This window comes from Phoenix dactylifera, chromosome 1, assembly GCF_009389715.1.
Source record: "Phoenix dactylifera cultivar Barhee BC4 chromosome 1, palm_55x_up_171113_PBpolish2nd_filt_p, whole genome shotgun sequence".
Lineage (NCBI taxonomy): Eukaryota > Viridiplantae > Streptophyta > Magnoliopsida > Arecales > Arecaceae > Phoenix > Phoenix dactylifera.
Window position 1 is genome coordinate 26468865 of NC_052392.1, and position 18932 is coordinate 26487796.

At 42.4% G+C, this 18932-nt stretch overlaps 1 protein-coding gene across 1 annotated transcript; it reads right to left on the minus strand.

The window, feature by feature from the left end:
- Positions 1–277: 277 nt before the first annotated feature.
- LOC103718472 (probable calcium-binding protein CML21) lies at positions 278–17237 on the minus strand. Its single transcript, XM_039130749.1, has 6 exons — positions 16871–17237; positions 16756–16779; positions 12955–13201; positions 11577–11776; positions 1457–1631; positions 278–812 (listed from the first exon to the last, which is right to left on the minus strand). Exons 3-6 carry the CDS (start codon positions 13148–13150, stop codon positions 700–702), a joined length of 684 nt encoding a protein of 227 aa, XP_038986677.1. The 5' UTR covers positions 13151–13201; positions 16756–16779; positions 16871–17237; the 3' UTR covers positions 278–699.
- Positions 17238–18932: the final 1695 nt, after the last annotated feature.

Genomic DNA, 18932 nt, shown 5'->3' on the forward strand with positions numbered 1-18932 from the left:
TGAAATCATTGTGTTGCTGATCATTTAGGATATTCCTTGCTTCTTTTTGATGTGTATACCGATTCGCACATCAATTCAAAGATAAAGCACTTGTTGATCAGTCTTCAGCTCTCAAGTTATACCCTTTGTTGAGAAAAACCAAGCAGCAACATGCAGCTGTAACTGCAAACAATTAACTCAGTCACTTTGTTTTGCTAAGGAGTGCACCAGTCTCTTCATCCATGCAGAAGACTAAAATTGGAAGCATACAAGCTTCTCTAGGTAATAAGCCTAATTGCTGGACAACTCAGAATATACAATGTTATAATTTTTTTAGCGATATACAGTGATCTAGTTCTCTTTAATAACAGTCCACTCCCATGGTTGTATACTCCATATCCCATGCTCATACTAAGACAAGCATATGCTGGGCAACTCAACAATGCTTCAGGTAATGATGGCATCAAAGGTATAACTACAGAGGAATAAATCAATATATCCAGCATCATAACAATGCAACAAAAATTTAACCTCTGTCAGTATATTTACACAAATATCATTAAACCAAATAGGGATATTGACCGATTGACTTCACTGTTCAAAACACACTATCTTCTTCTTCTTTTTCTTGAGCCTGCTAACCTTTCTGGGAATATGCTTTCCTGTGCTCCTGGATGAAGTATTTTTGGCATGCGATCGCGCATGTAGCAAGTATGTAACTCATTTAGCGTCATCATCCTCTTCTTCAACATCATCGATCCCCACCCAACGAGTGCAAGCAAAAAGAAATTCCTTGAAGGACACCATTCCATTTTTGTCCCAGTCCATTTCTTCTGTGACGACAAAATGAAAAACTACTGTCATTATTCCTGATTACAAACTTCAATTATTTCAATCAATGAGAGTGGAAAAAGAAAAAAAGAGACTAGCTTCAAAATGACTCTTTGAAGGGCCAAAGGACAATGCTGTCAGTGTCTTGTGAAAGAACCGGTTCTCGATAACATATTGACATTTAAATTTCATACAGTGCCTAATTAGAATTTCCGATGGGACATCAACTTGACAACCTGAAGGGGACATTTTGAACATATCACATTTATGCCATGTTTTGTGAGCCATCTAAGTTAAGCAGTAATATAAAGGTGGTGTTCCACCATGCGGTTAAAAAAAAGAGGCAGGAGCATAAGTCAGTAGAATTGCTCAACAATTTATACATCTGCTGAAGAAAACTATAGAGCCATAAAACTAAATGTAGCATCAGCAGTCAAATAAATCGCTCTTATACATTTACGCTTACCAAAAGGCAATTTTTTAATAGATGAGGTAGGTGTAACCCAAAATTTAGGGTTAAAAGTTGAAACAGTTTGCACATGAGTTCAGGTAAATGAATGTCATGAAGAAATGGTGCTTGTACTTGTGGACGTGCATGAGCTCACACAAATATGCGTATGAACAGAGAAAACAAGAAAGCACTTACCAAATCTATTCATGGCTATGCATCCTGATGAGCGTTCACCTGCAGTAGTCTCATTTATGGCATCCACCATTTCATTTTTGCTGACATAACCATCTTTATTCTTGTCTAATAATACAAAAGCATCGACTAAAGTTTCAAATGTTGCCTCGAGGTTTGGCAAGCCCATCCCTGATTTCTAGCAATCAAATCATGGAAAAACACAAATTTCAAAGATATCTGCATATGTTTCAGCCAAAAAAAAAAAAAGAGGAATGATGGGAATATGATTTAACATGAGAGAGACAAATTTGTGATCCTTTATGTCTAAAATAATAAAAGCTCTCCCTTAACAAAGACATTGGAAAAGAAGATACAGTCTCCAGGTAAAAATTAATAATATATCTTCATGTCCACATTCATCGAGAAAACCTTAAAAAATATGGGATGCTGAAACATCACCGTTGAGCTTGCTTTTAGTAATATAAAGCCAGCTTAATGTCGTGTAGGACTATACCTCTTCATTTCATCCCCTTCGGTTGTTAATTTAGGTTCCTATCCAGGTCTCTGGCTTTGTTGGATAGAATCCATCTCAAGCAGGTTCCCTTCATCATCGTATTACCTCTCTACAATCTGTCGTATATAATGCACCATTACTTCTTGATAACTGAAGTATACACAACCTTGCCCACCATAACATTGTCTCATAGATTTTGCCCTCAAGTTTCAAATATATGATGAAACAAATGTTGCGGAAAAAAATATCTTGTGAATATTTTACAAATTCAGATGACAAATAAAGAGGCAGCAATAAGCAATTTAGACACTGGTGCAGACACCAGTACCAGATCACCCGTCATTCGGGTCTACAGTCGCCGCAGGAGGATGGTCCAGCCAGTTTCATTGTGGTTAGAGTGATTTTATTTTATTTTGATAGCCTTTAGGCTTATTTAGATATTTTGTTATCTTTGAGGATATTTTGTGAGATTAGTTTCTTCATAAGAGTCTTTTTTGCATTTTGGGTCTTATATATAGGAGTCTTCTCGACAGATTTTTGCCAGAAAGGTACTGAAGACCGACTCCTCCGAGGTACTCAATTGGCAACCCTCGTCAGAAACTTTAAAGAAATCGAAACGGAGGGATTTTCCAGCCAGATCTGCTTCTTCTGCAATTCAGCCTTGGGCCAAAAGGCCTTTTCCTGCGAGATTTAAGCCAATCTGAGAAGAGAAAATCGGGACCGGGAATGTCCGAGGAAGCTCTAATCTACGTCTTCTCCTTCCCGCCCCCCCCCCCGGTCCGACATCTCCTACGCCTCTCTGCCGCTCCCGAAAGCCCAGACGCCATGTCGTCGCCCTGCATCCAACCGCCGCCGCGCTCCACGTGCCGGTCACCGCGGAAACCAGTGTAACCGTCTACAACGAACCGCGAAGGAGAAGAACATAGCGGGTATATAACAGGTTAGTGGAGCGGGTCGCGCCCGTTAACCCGAGTCCATTCGGTTTGAAAAAAATAAACACGCACATGACCCTTAAGTCACGCACGTGACAGGTGTATCGGGCGTGTAATGGGTTACCGGAGCGGGTTGTGCCCGTTAACCCGAATCCTATCAGATCTGAGTTTTAAAAAAAAAGAAAAGAAAGAAAAGAGCACTATTCACCTTCTTCCTTCGAGATCTCCCCTGTAGCGTTGCCTCCGCCTTCACCGGTGTCAAGGTCCGCTTGGCCGGCCATCGCCCCTTCCCCATCTCCGCCGTCGGACGGTGGGTAGTAACCACCCAAACTCCGCCACCCCAACCGACCTCATCGACCGCCTGCTACACCGGCGACCTACTGGTCCAGCCACGCCTCCTCCGAGCTGAGGGCTCCATCGTTTCCTCTTCCTTTGTAGTCCTCCGAGCGACGTCTCATCTCGCTTTGCCGCGCTTGCCACATCTTGGACCTCGTCTAGTTCAGCTGCACCTCCTCCGAGTGGAGAGTTTTTCTTGCCAATGATCTTTTTCCCCACTCCTTCCCTCGTCTTCTCCTTCCACCCCCCCTATTCTTCTTTCTCGATCGCTCCTCATGGCTCTCGCCCCCCACAACCCTCTTTTCTTTTCGTCCCTCAGGGGTTTTTAGCATCACACCCACCGCACACCACCATCCCCTCCTTCTAATCGTCAAGCCCATCAGGCCCACCACCGCACACCACCCCCTTCTAATCATCAGACCCACCACCGCACACCACCACCCCCACCCTCTCTTCTAATCAAACGGGCCACTGTCATCAAGCCCACCAAACTGCTTTGATCAGGTCCAACGAGCTACTGAGATTAGGTCCACCGAGTTGCTGTGATTAGGCCCACCGAGCTGCTGCAATCAAGCCCTATCTGAGCCATTTGAAAAGCCCACTTGCTACAACGAGCTTCTGGTTGTCGCCTCTAGCCCAAGTCAGATCCCTTTTTTTTTTAGAAAATCTATCTGCCCATCTAAAATTCAGCATCTATGAGCTCTTGTGTGCTTTGTTGGCTTATCTTACTGTGAATTCAACACATACATCCAAACAACCTGAGAAACCCTTGTAGTGGCCCATCTTTGCTATTAATCATTGGGCTGCCTAATCTTTGGAAGTTCTTTGAGGCTCCGTGATACCCTGCAACACACGGAATACTGGCACTATTTGACTCCAGTTACTTGCTTGCACTTTTTACATGATTCCCTACTTGACTTCATTTGCTAAGGATTAGCTTTCACTTTATGTTGAGCATATACAGTGAACTCTAGGCATCATTTTCATGCATTAGGTCCATTTAGGAATTGCCACTGTCTTAGCATTGTAGGGTCATGCACAACTTTGCACACTCATTACATGCAAGTTCGTAGTGGTCATGTTGTCTCCCATTCAGAATTTCAACTTGCCATGGATCCAACATCGAAGCCTTGCTAAGGGCTGTCCAAGACTTGACCACAGTGTCTACCCAAGTCCATACCCGACTAGACTCGGTTGAGGTTTTTCTTCAGAGGATTATTGGATCTTCCACCTAGAAGGCCTAGAGGGTGAGGATGAAGCCCTAAAACATCGGGGACCTGTTCGACAGGGCAACTTTGACACTAATCCTTTCCCAGGCCGTCCTCAAGCCTACCCTCATCACAGAGGTTCGGGTCCCTTCCCTAATGTCGATAAGGGTTATCAATACAATATAGAAACCCAGAGAGCCTCGTGACCATAATGAAGATGTGATGAGAGGCATTTGGGTTGAAGCCTCCACTTTTGATGGTCGCCTTGGCCCAAAGTCTTCTCTGACTGGTTGTATGAGATCGACCTCTTCTTTGAGTGGTATAATTTGTCTGAAGAAAAGAAGGTTCGGTTTGCCAGAATGAAGCTCATTGGTCGAGCTAAGCTTTTCTGGCAAAGCACCGAACAGCTTCTAGCCAGAAGACATCAACTTGCCATAACTGACTAAATAGAAATAAAAGAAAAACTCAAAGAAAATATCTATCCCTTGGCTACAAAAATGATTTCCTCAACCGATGGTACAACTTAAGACAAGGCACCCTATCAGCCACTTACTACATTGCCCAATTTGATGAATACATGATGTGATGTAATGTGATTGAGGATGAAAGGATGATCCTGAGTCGGTTCCGAAGAGGTCTCAATGATAAACTCAGAAAGAAACTTGTCCTCCGAGAGGTGTCCATTTTAGACCAGACCTCTACATTTGTGCAGAACTATGAACAGGTCTCCAAGTCCATGTTTGTGAGGTGCTCTGACATTCGGAGCACTTCCACTAATCCTCATTCTTCGAGGCCCAAACCTTATGTGGGGTCCTCTGCCCCTAAACTCCCTTCTGCCGCCCCTATCCCAAGCCGAGACACCAAAGGCAAGAGAGTCTTTGGTGAGCCTCCCAAACCAAATTCTAGAATTCAGTGTTACAAGTGCCAAAGTTTTGGTCACGTTGCCTCCCAATGTGCTAATAAATCTCTCGTTATTGATCAGCAAAAGCAGGAAGGTGATACAGATGATTTGGAAGAGCAAGTCTATGAACCAAATCTCGATGACATTTAGGACATTGATGAGGAGTGTGACGAAGGACCTGATACCCTAGGGTGCATCTGCACTACACCTATATCATTTGCACCTTCAAAGAGAGTCTGACCAGTCTACCATGAGTGTAGTCAGTTGTGCCCTCGCAGAACCCAAAAAGACTGATGACTGGAGAAGAACCTCGATTTTTCATATTTATATTAAGTGCGGAGAGAAAGATTGTAAGGTCATTATTGATAGCGGGAGTTACATTAATGCAATATCCTCCAGCATCATCTTACACTTAAATTTGACTCCTGTTCTCCAACCACAACCCTATAAGATCTCTTGGATTGACACATCTTCTATTCACATCAAAGAAAGATGTCTTGTGCCCATTCACATCCTTTCTCAAAGACACCATATGGTGTGACGTAATCCCGATGGATGTGGAACATCTAATTTTGGGGCGACCTTGGTTATTCGACCCTGATGTCACTATCTATAGTCAATCCAACTCTTGTTCTTTCGTGTTCGAGGGCAAAAAAATAAAACTCAATCCTTTGCGGCCCAAGGCACCTGACAAGCACAAGAAAAAAGAAGTGTCAAAGGACAAGAGTCTCCACATCCTGCGTCTCGCTGAATTTGAGCAGAAAGTGTTCAACGAATCTTTGGTGTTCGCTCTATTTGTCAAAGTAGTTCACCCCCACAATCAGAGCGAACCACCAGCCGACGTCCTCTCTTTCCTTGAAGAGTTTCAAGAAGTTTTTCCATAAGATCTCTCAGATCATTTGCCACCCCTACGTGACATTCAGCACACCATCGATTTGGTTCCGAGAACGACTCTTCCTAACTTGCCCCACTACCGAATGAATCCTTTTGCGCATGCTGAACTACAACGGTAAGTCAATGAGCTCATATGAAAAGGGTTTATTCGCGAGAGCTTAAGTTCTTGTGTTGTACTCGCACTCCTCACCCCAAAGAAAGATGGCTCTTAGAGAATGTGCATTGACAGTCGGGCCATCAACAGAATCGCGGTCAAGTACTATTTTTCCATCCCTCGACTTGATGATATGCTGGATATGATGGCAAGCACCACAATCTTCTCTAAGATTGATTTGAAAAGTAGCTACTATCAAGTCCAATTTCACCCAGAGGATGAATGGAAAATTGCTTTCAAGATGAAAAATGGCCTGTATGAATGGTTGGTCATGCCTTTTGGCCTCTCAAATGCTCCTATTACTTTTATACGGGTGATAACTCATGTATTGCGACCTTTCATGGGCAAATTTTTAATCGTGTACTTTGATGACAGCCTCATTTACAGCCAATCAAAGGAGCAGCACTTGGCTCATTTGAGATAGGTATGCACAACCCTAAGGAATGAGAATCTGTATGCCAACCTCAAAAAGTGTTTCTTATTCACTTCTCACGTCAACTTCTTAAGTTACATTATTTCCTCAGAGGGCTCGTCTGCTGACCCTGATAAAAGTCATAGGGACAATAGAGTGGCTCGAGCCCAAAACTCTTAGTGAGGTTCGCGATTTTCATGGGCTTGCTACTTTCTACCGTCGTTTCATTAGGGGGTTTAGCACGATTATATCCCCAATCACTGATTGCCTCAAGAAAGGCGATTTTCATTGGACTAGCGCTGCTGCTAAAGCATTCAGTGACATCAAGAAGAGGATAACTGAGGCGTCAATTATGCGACTCCCTGACTTTAGCAAGGTATTTGAGGTGGAGTGTAACACATCTGGCCTCGGTATAGGTGGAGTACTCAGCCAAGAACGTCATCCCATAGCGTATTTTAGTGAGAAACTAAATGAGACTAAATAGAAGTATTCTACCTATGACAAAAAATTCTATGTTGCAGTCCAGGCTCTATGGTATTGGCGTCATTATCTGCTGCCTAATGAATTTGTCCTTTACTTTGATCATGAAGCTCTTCGTTACCTCAATTTTCAGAAGAAGTTGAATTCTAGGTATGCCAAATGAATTGAGTTTCTCCAGGAATACACTTTTATCCTGAAGCACACATCAGGCGTCACAAACAAAGTTGCTGATGCGCTGAGTCTTCGGGTAGCCTTGCTCTCGACCATGTATGTCAAAATCACGGGCTTTGATAAACTCAAAGAGGACTACTTATCTTGCCCTGATTTTCGGAAACTCTACAAGGCCCTCGTTGATGGACAGGGACCCTTGATTGACGATTTTCATCTTCAAGATGGTTATTTGTTTAAGAAAACCAAGCTCTATATTCCACGAACCTCAGTACGAGATTTCTTAATGTGGGAAGTGCATGCGGGTGGTCTTTCAGGGCATTTTGGATAAGACAAGTCCATTGAAGAACATTTTCAAAAGGGTCGAGGAGTCCGAGGTAGCTATATCCAGATTGCAAATTCTGAAGGTACAGAGGGGCGGCCTATCGGCTGAGGAGATGGGTGAGCTGAGATCCCACCTGTCCACCCATGACTCTCTTCTTCGTCAGCAGGAGACTTTCTAGGGGCAGAAGTCACGAGTCCAGTGGATCAGGAAGGAAGATCGAAACACCGGGTTCTTTTATCAGTCAGCCATCATCAGACGACAGAGAGGCAGGAACAGATGTATCAGGGGCACGGATGGTCAGATGACTGAGGACCCAAAGGTTATCAGGCAGGTACTGGAGCAGTTCTTCAGATCCAGATGGACAGATCGGCCGGAGAGAGTTCGTCCTTCATGCCGAATCCACCTTTCCAGATTTTGGAGAACTCGATTTTGATCAGGCCCGTTTCTACGGAGGAGATCTAGGAGGCGTTCTGGTCTTTGGATGAGGATAGGGCCCCGGGTCCGGACTTCTTCAGAAGATATTGGCCTCTGATCAGACAGAATGTGATTGAGGCGGTTCAACAGTTCTTCAGTTCGACAGTTCTATCGGCTGATTGGAAGAGGACCTTCATCACCTTGATCCTGAAGAGGCAGGACGCCTCGGAGCCAAGCCACTACCAACCGATCAGTCTGTGTACCACCTTGTACAAACCCATGGCGAAGATCCTTGTCGCTAGGCTAAGAGGCATCTTATTGAGACTCATCAGCCCGAAGCAAGGGGCTTTTGTTGGTGGGTGAAGCATCTCAGACAATATCCTTATTGCCCAGAAGTTTATGTCTGACTTACAGAGGGTCTCGAGGAGTCTGATGAGCATCAAGCTAGACATGGAAAGAGCTTATGACAGGATGAGTCGGGAGTTCATACGGAGGTCACTAGAAAGTTTTGGGTTCCATGAGGACTGGATCGTCTGGGTTATGAGGTGTGTGACATCGTCGTCCCTTGCCATCTTGGTGAACGGAACCCCCACTCGATTTTTTGCTTCTGCAATCGATCTTCGCCAGGGATGCCCTCTATCTCCCCTGTTGTTCATTCTCTGCTCGGATGCATCGCCCAGGGCTCTCAAGCATGCAGCTCAGACCCAAGCATTGGAGGCATATAGACCAGTGCCGGTGTCGATTTAGATTTCACATCTGGGCTTCGCCGATGACTGTCTGTTATTGGTGCGTTCAATGAGGAGGTCGGCGAGGGTGGTTCGAGATTTTTTGGAGGACTATTGCTATGCCTCAAGTCAGCAAGTGAATAGGGCTAAATCTGCTATCTGCTTTAGCCTTAGGACCAAGCCGCGGACAAAGCAATCTATCAAAGACATCCTGGGGGTAGGCAAGTCTAAGGGCACTTTTAGATACCTGGGGTTCTAATCACAGGGCGTCGGCTACGTCACAGTGACTGTTTTGATGTAGTGCAGGGCATCAGACGCAGGCTGGAGGATTGGCAGACGGAGGCCTTGTCTATGATGGGTAGAGACATCTTGGTTCGGTCGGTGTTGTGCTCGATACCGGTTTACCTGATGGCAAACACCTCGGTACCGCTATAGCTACTGAGGTCCCTGGAGCAGTTGTTCAAAAATTTCATCTGGGGCAGACGAGATGGCAGGGGTGGTGTTCTTCTAGTGGCTTGGGAGGTGGTCTGCCAGTCGTCCAGGCAGGGGGGTCTAGGGATTCATTCTCTGGTGGAGAGGTGGGAGGTACTTGCCGCACGACGGACGGCCAGGTTTGTCTTGGAGCCGAGATGCTTGTGGAGTAACTTGCTGAGGGCTAAGTACAGAACACACATGGCGCTAGCAGATTTCCAGCCCAGGCGTCAGTGCTCTTTTATTTGGCGGGAGATCTGCTTACATGCTCCGGCAGCTCTAGCGCAGATCAGGTGAGCCATCGGGGACGGCCGGTCGATTGATGTTCTGGAGGACAGGTGGGTGGCTTGAGTATCCGCTAAGCCGGTTACCGACGATGGTTGATTCGGCGAGGCTGGTGGGGCTTTCAGTCAGTGACCTCGTTATCTCCGGAGAGAGCAAGTGGGACGAGGGGCTGATTAGAAGGGCTTTGGGTCCTAGCTGGCTGAGAGAATCCTTGCCATCCCACTACCCCACGTGCCCACAGCAGATAGACTGGTGTGGACGGCCACTGGGAGGGTCAGGGTCCGATTAGCTGATGTGCAAACCGCGATGGGCGGTGAGAGCTCGAGGTGGATGGACGGTAGCTGGATTTGGAAAATGCAGATCCATCCTCGGGTTGCGCTGTTTATATGGAACGTGGCCTGAGGATGCCTACCGACCAGGAGTGTTCTGGCGAGGAGAGGGATGAGGGTCTCCTCGGTATGCATGGATTGCCTGGAGGTGGAGACGATCACCCATGTCCTAGGATTTACTCCGGCACTTACGGTTTATCATTCGAGCTTCGAGTTCTGCCACTGGGGGCGTTACTGGTGCCTATCTGGCCTATCACATCTGGCTGGATAGGAACAATAGGATCTTCGAGAGCAGGAGGGGCCCTCCGAGGATTGTGGTGGACAGAGCTATCCGACTGGCCGATGAGGTCTTCGAGACTACTGCGACGGTTTCATCTGAGTCTCCCCCTTCACTGCTATAGTGCCTAAGTATGGATTCACTTCCTGGAAGCCCCCACCCTCTGGCTACCTTAAGTTGAACTTTGATGACAGTTTGTCCGTTGGTGGAGGAGGCACAGGTGTTGCCTTTGTGATTAGGGATCACGAGTCCAGGCCAATTGCGGCAAGAGGGCAGCGCACCTTCGAGTCATCTATTCTGAGGGCGGAACTCAGAACCGCATAGGAGGGTGTCTCCTATGCGAGGCGAGTTCTGAAGGCCTGGTGCATCATCCTGGAGGGAGACTCGGTATAGGTGGTTGAGTGGATTCTACAGGAGGGGTCGGGGGCTTTCGACCATCCGCTTTTAGAGGACGTCCGGTGGTTACTGCGAGAGTGTGATGTCTTCCAGGCTACGCATGTATTTCGGAAGACGAATAGAGCTGCTAACTAGATCACCTCCTTTGCTGCTCGCCATTCTAGAGAAACCTTCTAGACCCGATACATACCTGTCCCTCCACCGCTGTGGAGTATTTTGTCTTTTAATTCAGTTGGCCATGCTCATGCAAAACTAGTGTGAGCTCTCGCGTGAGCTGCCAATGTATCCAAAAAAAAAAAAGATTCCTTTTCTTTAGCCCTGGCGTGAAACCCAGAGCAAGAGCTTGGCGTAAAGCCTAGTTTCCCTCTTCTCTCCTTCCTCCTCTCTCCTTCTCTTATTCTTCTCCCTCTTCCTGCTGTCCGGCATCAGACACAACAGATAAAGACATGTTAATTTGATAGACAATGCATACATGATTTCAAACAACAAGCTTAATATTGAAAAGTTAACATCTCTCGAACAATATTATCTCTTTGAATGAATAGGTGTTCTGGCATGATATCATGTAATTGTTATATGTGGATTATATGTGTGTGACTCCAAATACTAGTTGATTGGCAAGCTCAAAGAACTCGTGTCCAATCTAAGTATCAGCCTGATGTTGCCTCATTGGAACTGGGAGGATCTAAGTTTTAAGCAAGAAGTGTATGTGATGCCTTGACATAGTGTTGGTTGCTAGTGACAGATTCTGAAGGATGGGACCTGATCCAAGTTCCTACCATTTAAAAATAAAGGAAAAATCAAATATAAAGTCAATGATGATGCATAGTTTACATGATATTAAAAGTTCCATAACATGAACTAATCCCAAGATGATATGATGGACTAATGCAAAGAACAGAAAATGTATCAAAGGATACTGCCTGTAAAGCTGCTGGCTCCTTGAGAAGATATACAAGGCAGAGAAGAACAATAAATTCATTGAATCTCATCCCCATGTTCTCTCTAATATCACATGCCTCAAAGAGATCACTAATCTCCTCCTCTGTACAAGAAATTTCCAGCTTGTGAAAACAACGCTTCAGTTCTTCTGGATCTATCATTCCATTGGAGTCTTCATCTGGAAGAGAAAACCCTCTATTAGCAGAAACTAAAATAACTGCATACTAACAACTGTACAGTTCAGACATAATTCACCCAACTACAATGAATTTCTCAGTAACTGGAATTTATTTTCTAACATGCATTGACAAATATGACTTTAGGAAGGGCTTGCATGTATCGATTAGGTAAGTCAAGCTTAAAATTTCTCTCCATTCCCTAAAACTGACGGTCAAATACATGAATTCATAGACATATATTTGATATGACTTTAATTAAAGTAAATCAAAGTATAATTTTTTTTCTTCAGTGATGAATAATGCAACAAACATATGCTAATAATTGTAATTTCTGCTGTACCCCTGCATACACATTGCACATCCACAGACTCCACTCAAAAGAGTATCTAAGCATGCTAAACTGATAAAGTGCAATATGTATTTCAGGGTTGCTTAGCTAGATGTTTATTTTTTTGAACCGAGGATTTAAGTACTCATATCATACTCATCATTAAGACATAAGACTCGTGTGACTAAACAATGTTTGACGTGCCACCCTGAACCATCCATACCAACCCAAACCGAGTCGGAACCAACACAAAAATATCATTCAGGATGGTACAGGCTGCGTACTGACCCGAATCGTACCATACCACTTGACACTACCCCACACCTGGGTGCATACTATACCATATCGACCAGTTCCAGGCAATACCATGATTAAAAGTAAGGAAAAAGAGTCACATGTCTTGGTACAGAGTGCATACAATATCATACCATATCATACACCTATGGCACAATACCGAGCCAGTAACGTACCAATACGGTACCCAATACTGAGATTATGGACCTTGGTGACTAGTGTAGTTTACATTGTTTCTAATAGTTAAACAAGTTAGACCAATGACCAGTGCATTTATAAATTGTGACAGGAGTTTAGTAGGTTTTCAAAAATGTTTCTGTGTTTCAATAACTTTAATGTTTGCAATTCTAATATGATTTCAGTAATTATTCTCAGATTTCAAGTGCCAATATACATGAGAAACTTAAAAAACGGAAAGAGATAAAAAAAGGAACATATACTTCTTGAAATTCAACCTTTGAAGTTTGAACACAGCATCAAAAGCTAGTTTCCCAAACCATAATTACCAGCTTATAGATCTATAATACAGTCACTTTCTACAAAGACAGGACTCACCAAATTGATCAAAAATGGCCTTGCAATTTCTTAAGCTCTCATCAATTTTAGGAAATTTCAGAATGATGCTATTGAATGATTTTATGGCACTTCCTTTTGATGCCTTCCGTCTGATCGCTTCTACAATCTTTACCTCAAGGTTTGATTCCGGCAGACAATGCTTTGAGGAGGCACTCTTCCCAAATATGCCCCCCATTTTGATGCAATAAGACAGATAGCGTCCAGGACACAAGTCAAATATGTGCCTCTGAAATGAAAGATTGATTGAAATTGTGCTAAGGTGATAGCTTAAGAATATCAAACTGTAAAAATTAAAAAAAAAAAATCTGATATGAAGTAGATAATCAATCTTCATGTGCTGAACTTTACAATATGACTACCATGATAGACAATCTTTGAGGGGAAGAAAAGTAAAAAGTAGAGAATGTTAACATACAATGCATTCCCTGAGCTTAAGAATTCTTTCACTCAAACTTGTTTGCCTTTTTTTAACCAAAAATTACTACATCATCTAGGATGGAAATGTTAACATTCATAATTCCAACTTGGACATCATCTTTACTGCAAAGATTGTCTTTGATAATTTGTCTTCTTAGTTGTAGATCATGGGTAACAGATAAATCTGGTTGATAAATAGTAGATATGCAAACTAGGTGAAGTTAAAATAGCAAGGCACCAACTACTTGATAGGCCTTCTATCTCCTCAAAGGAAAAAAAAAAACTTCATATACTTGACTACCTACATCATATAATTGATATTCAAAGACTGAAATGTTTTCCTTTAAACATAGAATACCAGTTGGCAAGTACACATCCTACTATATTTGTAACATTTTCTGCTAATGCAATAAGACAGGAACCCTTAGATTTCACCTAAATCTGTTAAAGTTCATACGAAACAGAGAATGATAAGCTTTCATAAGTGGGATCATATAACGAGTTCCAGTGAAAAATTTATCAGTATCAATGGCATGCTCTGACACCACTTAATGGGAAAGGAAGGCCAAACAAGTTTTCGAACAAATTCTATCCCAGGTAAAACCAGTGCACATAGAGGGAAATATCAGTTCACAGGAGCATATCGGGGCACATACACCCAAAACTAGTGCACGTGGACCTAGAGCGGCCACAGCGGAAGAAATTACTTTCCCTATGTGCGAGAACATTAGGATCACAAAATAAAGCATCAACAAGCACCAGAAAGCAGCAAAATAACAAGAGGCCAAGGGTTTTACGGGGAAAACCTCAACGGGGAAAAAGCCACGGGATCGAGTCCCGATGAATCTTCCACAACTCCAAGAAATAATGGAATCACAAGATTTTTTTTTTCTTCCTGGAAGCCAAGGATGGCAACACCAAGAGAACACCTCTCTTGATCACAACTTCTCTAGGGCACGCCTAGAGGCTTCCACACATCAAGAGACAACAACTCTTAGATCACACAAGAGATTCTTCACCGTATAAAGGTGGATTACAACATACAAGGTGTTGGAATGGACTCACCCACATGGAGCTCTCAAAATCCTTTGAAGAACACCAATTTAGTGACACAAAGGATCATCGTGATGGACTTGTAGGTGGAGCTACACAAATTTGGTGCCACACCTTCTTCTTGCTTTATGCTCCTCCCAGGTTAAGGAGCTGCTAGGGCTTCCTTCACCATGGTCTCCTAGCAAAAAGAGTCTCTCCCCAAAAGAGAATAGAAGAATTTCTCACCCAACACCTCATAGCAACCAGCCCTAAGTTCTTCCCCTCTTGACTTATTATAAGAGAGGGTGCCAAATCTAGAATAGGCTTTAATTATGGGCTCCTCCATCCCAAGAAACACAGCCCAAAATGTGATAGGCTCTTCTCCACATAAGGAAGGACTAACCCAACAAATTTTTTGTAGCAACCCAGACCTCACCTAAAAAGGTGTGATTCGAGTTTTTTGGCCTTGTATAAGTAACCAAGATCTACCTAGTACATAGCTAATATGAGACTAAATGCACGCCCTATAAATCCTCACATGCTCCCACCATTTAAGCTCTAGCGTCCTCACCAAGGTAGGATTCAGATCCATTCAAATCCAATCACAAATATCACGACCAACACGTGGTCAACCCAAATGGCCTATGCGGTAGTATTCCCTAGTCCACAAGGGTTATGAGCCGGATTCGCTCTAATACCATTTGTAATAACCCAGGACCTCACTCAAAAAGACTAGCCGAAAGGTATAATTTAAGTTTCTTGGCCCTATATAAGTACGCAAGATCTACCCAGTACACAGCCGATGTGAGACCAAACACATGCCCGCATAGATCCTCACAATTTTCATGAAAATTTTCTTTCATTAACCTTCGGCGCAAGGAAGATGGGAGGTAGAATAAAAGATTGGAAAGGGAGAAAGAAGAAAAATATCATTGAACAAGCTCTAGCACATAAAATGCAATTTCAGACATCCACCCAATTTAATCACTTCAATTAAAGAAGCCATGCTACATAATCAGCTTCAAAGACCTTTCTCTAGCTACTAATAATCCATTTTGGTGTTATAACACTATCTATTCATCCTTATCCAGTATGTACCCTGGATCTTGAAAGTTAGTTTTGTTGTAATACAAGGCCATGAACGAACAGCCATAAGATTCAGGTTCTTTATGGACAAAGCAAAGCCGTTGAAATCAAAAGCACAACCTGTATGTTGCATATGCTATTTCTGCTAAAGAAACATAATTAATTTAGCATTTCTAGTGGTTCAATCCTAGAAGTGGCCAGAGGTAGGAAAATGTCTGGCAGTTTCATTTAACTTTGTCTAGTCTATTACCAGAAGACAGAGATGTTGTAGTGCACATTCTCATCTAGCTATTCTAATTATCTGGTTACAGTTAAATAATGAAGCAGAAATCAATCAATACAAACTTCAAAGTGTTTAACATCCGAACTGCACAAACTAGCCTCTCCATTACTTAAATAACCAAGAAACAAGGAGAACTTTGAGCACTTGGCCGAAGGAAGGCTTAAATTATGGAATCAATAAAAAACATCCAAAGAAACCAGCATGACGACATTTATTCATGTCAGTTACCATACAGCAACCATTCTTAGTGATATGTACCAGGCAATAGAAGCAATGAAATTATAGAAAGCTAATTGACCATAGAGTAAGGCCTCGCCCATTATTAATCAGTATCATGTTTCTTGCTCGCCTCATTTAAGATGCATAAACTGGAAGTCAATGTAGTTAAACATATTTTACTCACCTGTGATATTTGATTAAAAATTCAAGGGATCTTAACGATTATAATGGTTATATGATAGAATTGGCAGAAGGGATTCATGGGTTCAAATCTCTGTTATACCTCGAAATAGTTATTAGAAAACATGAAAAAGGAAAAAAAAAAGCTAACTTGGAGGAACACAGTGACCACGATGGCCAAGAACAAGTCAAGACAGAACGCAAGTTCTGTCAACCTAGTTCAGACTTGGAGAAGCCTCATTCTCAACAAGACCAAAACAATAGAACAATTAAACATAAGAGATAAATTGAAACAGGAAAACTCATAAACACCCCTTTTCTTCCGAAATTTACTGAATCCCCATTAAACTGCGGCAGAAAAGGAAGCACGAAGCAGGGACCCAAAAATACCATCAAGATATTAAAACCAAACACCAAATACACATGAAAATGCCCGCACGCAACAGATTAAACATCGTCACGCATCCTAATGTCGGAACGAAGAACAAAAATTTGAGGAAAAATAAAAACCACGACCAACTTCTTAGATAGATCAAAGGTGATATAAGGTAAGTGGAACTTGCCTGATCCCTTTTAGCCGCCTAAAACTGCATCACCATAAAACAGACCAATAAGAAGTATTTCCACCAAAAGAGAGAGAGAGAGAGAGAGAGAGAGAGAGAGAGTTGTGGGTAGTACCAATGACTTGATGGATTGGAGGAATAGATTACAGAGAATATTCTCTCCGGGTGGACAAATTGAGGTTGAATTTGAGAAGAAGAACAGAGAGAGAGAGAGAGAGAGAGAGAGAGAGAGTTGTGGGTAGTACAAATGACTTGATGGATTGGAGGAATAGATTACAGAGAATATTCTCTCCGGGTGGACAAATTGAGGTTGAATTGGAGAACAGGAACGGATAGAGATGGTAGGGCGGTCAGAAACGAGATTGGGCGTCTTCTCCCTTTAATAGCTGCAGTTCGTAAGGAGGGGCTTGGTGTTTGTTTTGGGTCTCAATAGTTTCTCCATGTGTTGCCGCTTTGCCGGCCATGATGCCCTGGCAGCCGAGCGCACCACGTACGCGCGCACAAGGAGACGGGTGACACGTAAAACAGAAAATTACGAAGACCACTCTCTTCTCAAGATTAGATTTTAGTTAGATTTTCTTTTGCCAATATGCTGTCACACCATTAGACACGTTCGGAGACGGAATTAGATTTTACTCACTACCACCATTAGGACGTTCGGTCTGCATTAAAAGAAAATTAGACACGTTCGGATAGGGAAATTATTAAGACCGGGGAGCAATTGCTAAACCAAACGGTTTGTTTAAAATGATGTTCAAAATATTATTAAAATTTGTTAGTTTACCACTGAGCGGAATCCATGCGGGCATCTGTTTAGTTCTATATCAATTATATAAAATTAAAAAAATTAAATAATAGTATCAGAGTGGATCGACCCATAATCTATATAGAATAGGGGATACTGCAGCACGAATCTATTAGAGCTGACCACGGGACGGATCCATTGGAGCCGACTACGAGCCGATGATAGTACTTATGACTAGATTTGAATGAATTTGAACTCGTAGCCTGACGAGGACATCGAAACTTAAACGGAAGAACTATGTGAGGATCCGTGCGTGCATGTGTTTAGTCCCACATCAAGATCAAATAACCCAAATAATATTTTCTGCCTAGCCATTTTGGGTGAAGTCCTGATTCATTATACCAGTACTAAAAATTTTATTGATTTGACCATTTTTAAAAATAGGAACTCCGGTACAATTGAAGAGTATGGTTAATATTCTCTTATCATTTATTATTTTTTGTTAGAACGTGTCTGGTGTTGTTTTAGATAAATATTTTTAAGCTTAAAAAATAAAAAAAAAAGTACTTTTGGAAGAACTGCTTTTATAAGAAAAAGAAGTTGAAAAAAAAAACACTTTCAGAAGAAGAAGCTAGAAGATCAACACTATAGCTTGTCCTTCTGTGAAAAAAGGTTTTTAAAAAATAGAAGCAACAGCACATGTCCTATACATCCAATGAAAAGCTTAATTATACAAACAATAGTTATCATCTCTACTCTTACGATTTTAAAAGCAATCTTCCAGAGATAAGATTAGCTTACTTAATTGGTGATAATGAAAGGTTAATCATAATTATTCTATCACAAACAAATAGCTTTTTTTTATAAAATTCTTGAAAGTTCATTTAAAAGTGTACATTTATTGGACTTTCTGTCACAACCCAGACCTTACCCAAAAAGACTAGCCAGAAAGTATTTTTTGAATTTCTTGATCTTGTATAAGTACCCAAGATCTCCTCGCCTGCATGGGTCCTCATATACTCTTATGTTCAAGTCGTGATGTCCTCGTCGGGCTAAGGGTTCAAATCCATTCAAATCTAATCACAACTACCACAATTGACTCATGGTTAACCTCCATTAACCTATGCTACAGTGTCTCCTAATCCACATAGGCTATAAGCCAAATTTGCTCTGATATTATTTGTCACAACTCAGGATCTCACGCAAAAAAGCTAGTCGGAAGGTATTTTTTGGGGTCCTTAGTCCTGTATAAGTACTCAAAATTTCCTCGACGAATAACCGATATGGGACTAAACACACGCCCTCACGGGTCCTCACAGCAATTGAAGCATCATTTTCTAAATATGAATAAAGCATAGCAAGTCCAATGTTTTCAAGAACTTATTATGAATGCAAATAGATATGCTTATTATTACATTCATTGTTTTGTCCA

Bases quoted from the DNA above. Each gene is read 5' to 3' on its own strand.
- LOC103718472 (XM_039130749.1), bottom strand. From the start codon at position 13,150: ATGGGGGGCATATTTGGGAAGAGTGCCTCCTCAAAGCATTGTCTGCCG. The intron at 11,777-12,954 runs GTGAGTCCTGTC...TTTCTCTTCCAG, and splicing joins GGCCATTTTTGATCAATTTG to ATGAAGACTCCAATGGAATG. The intron at 813-1,456 runs GTAAGTGCTTTC...TTGTCGTCACAG, and splicing joins CATAGCCATGAATAGATTTG to AAGAAATGGACTGGGACAAA.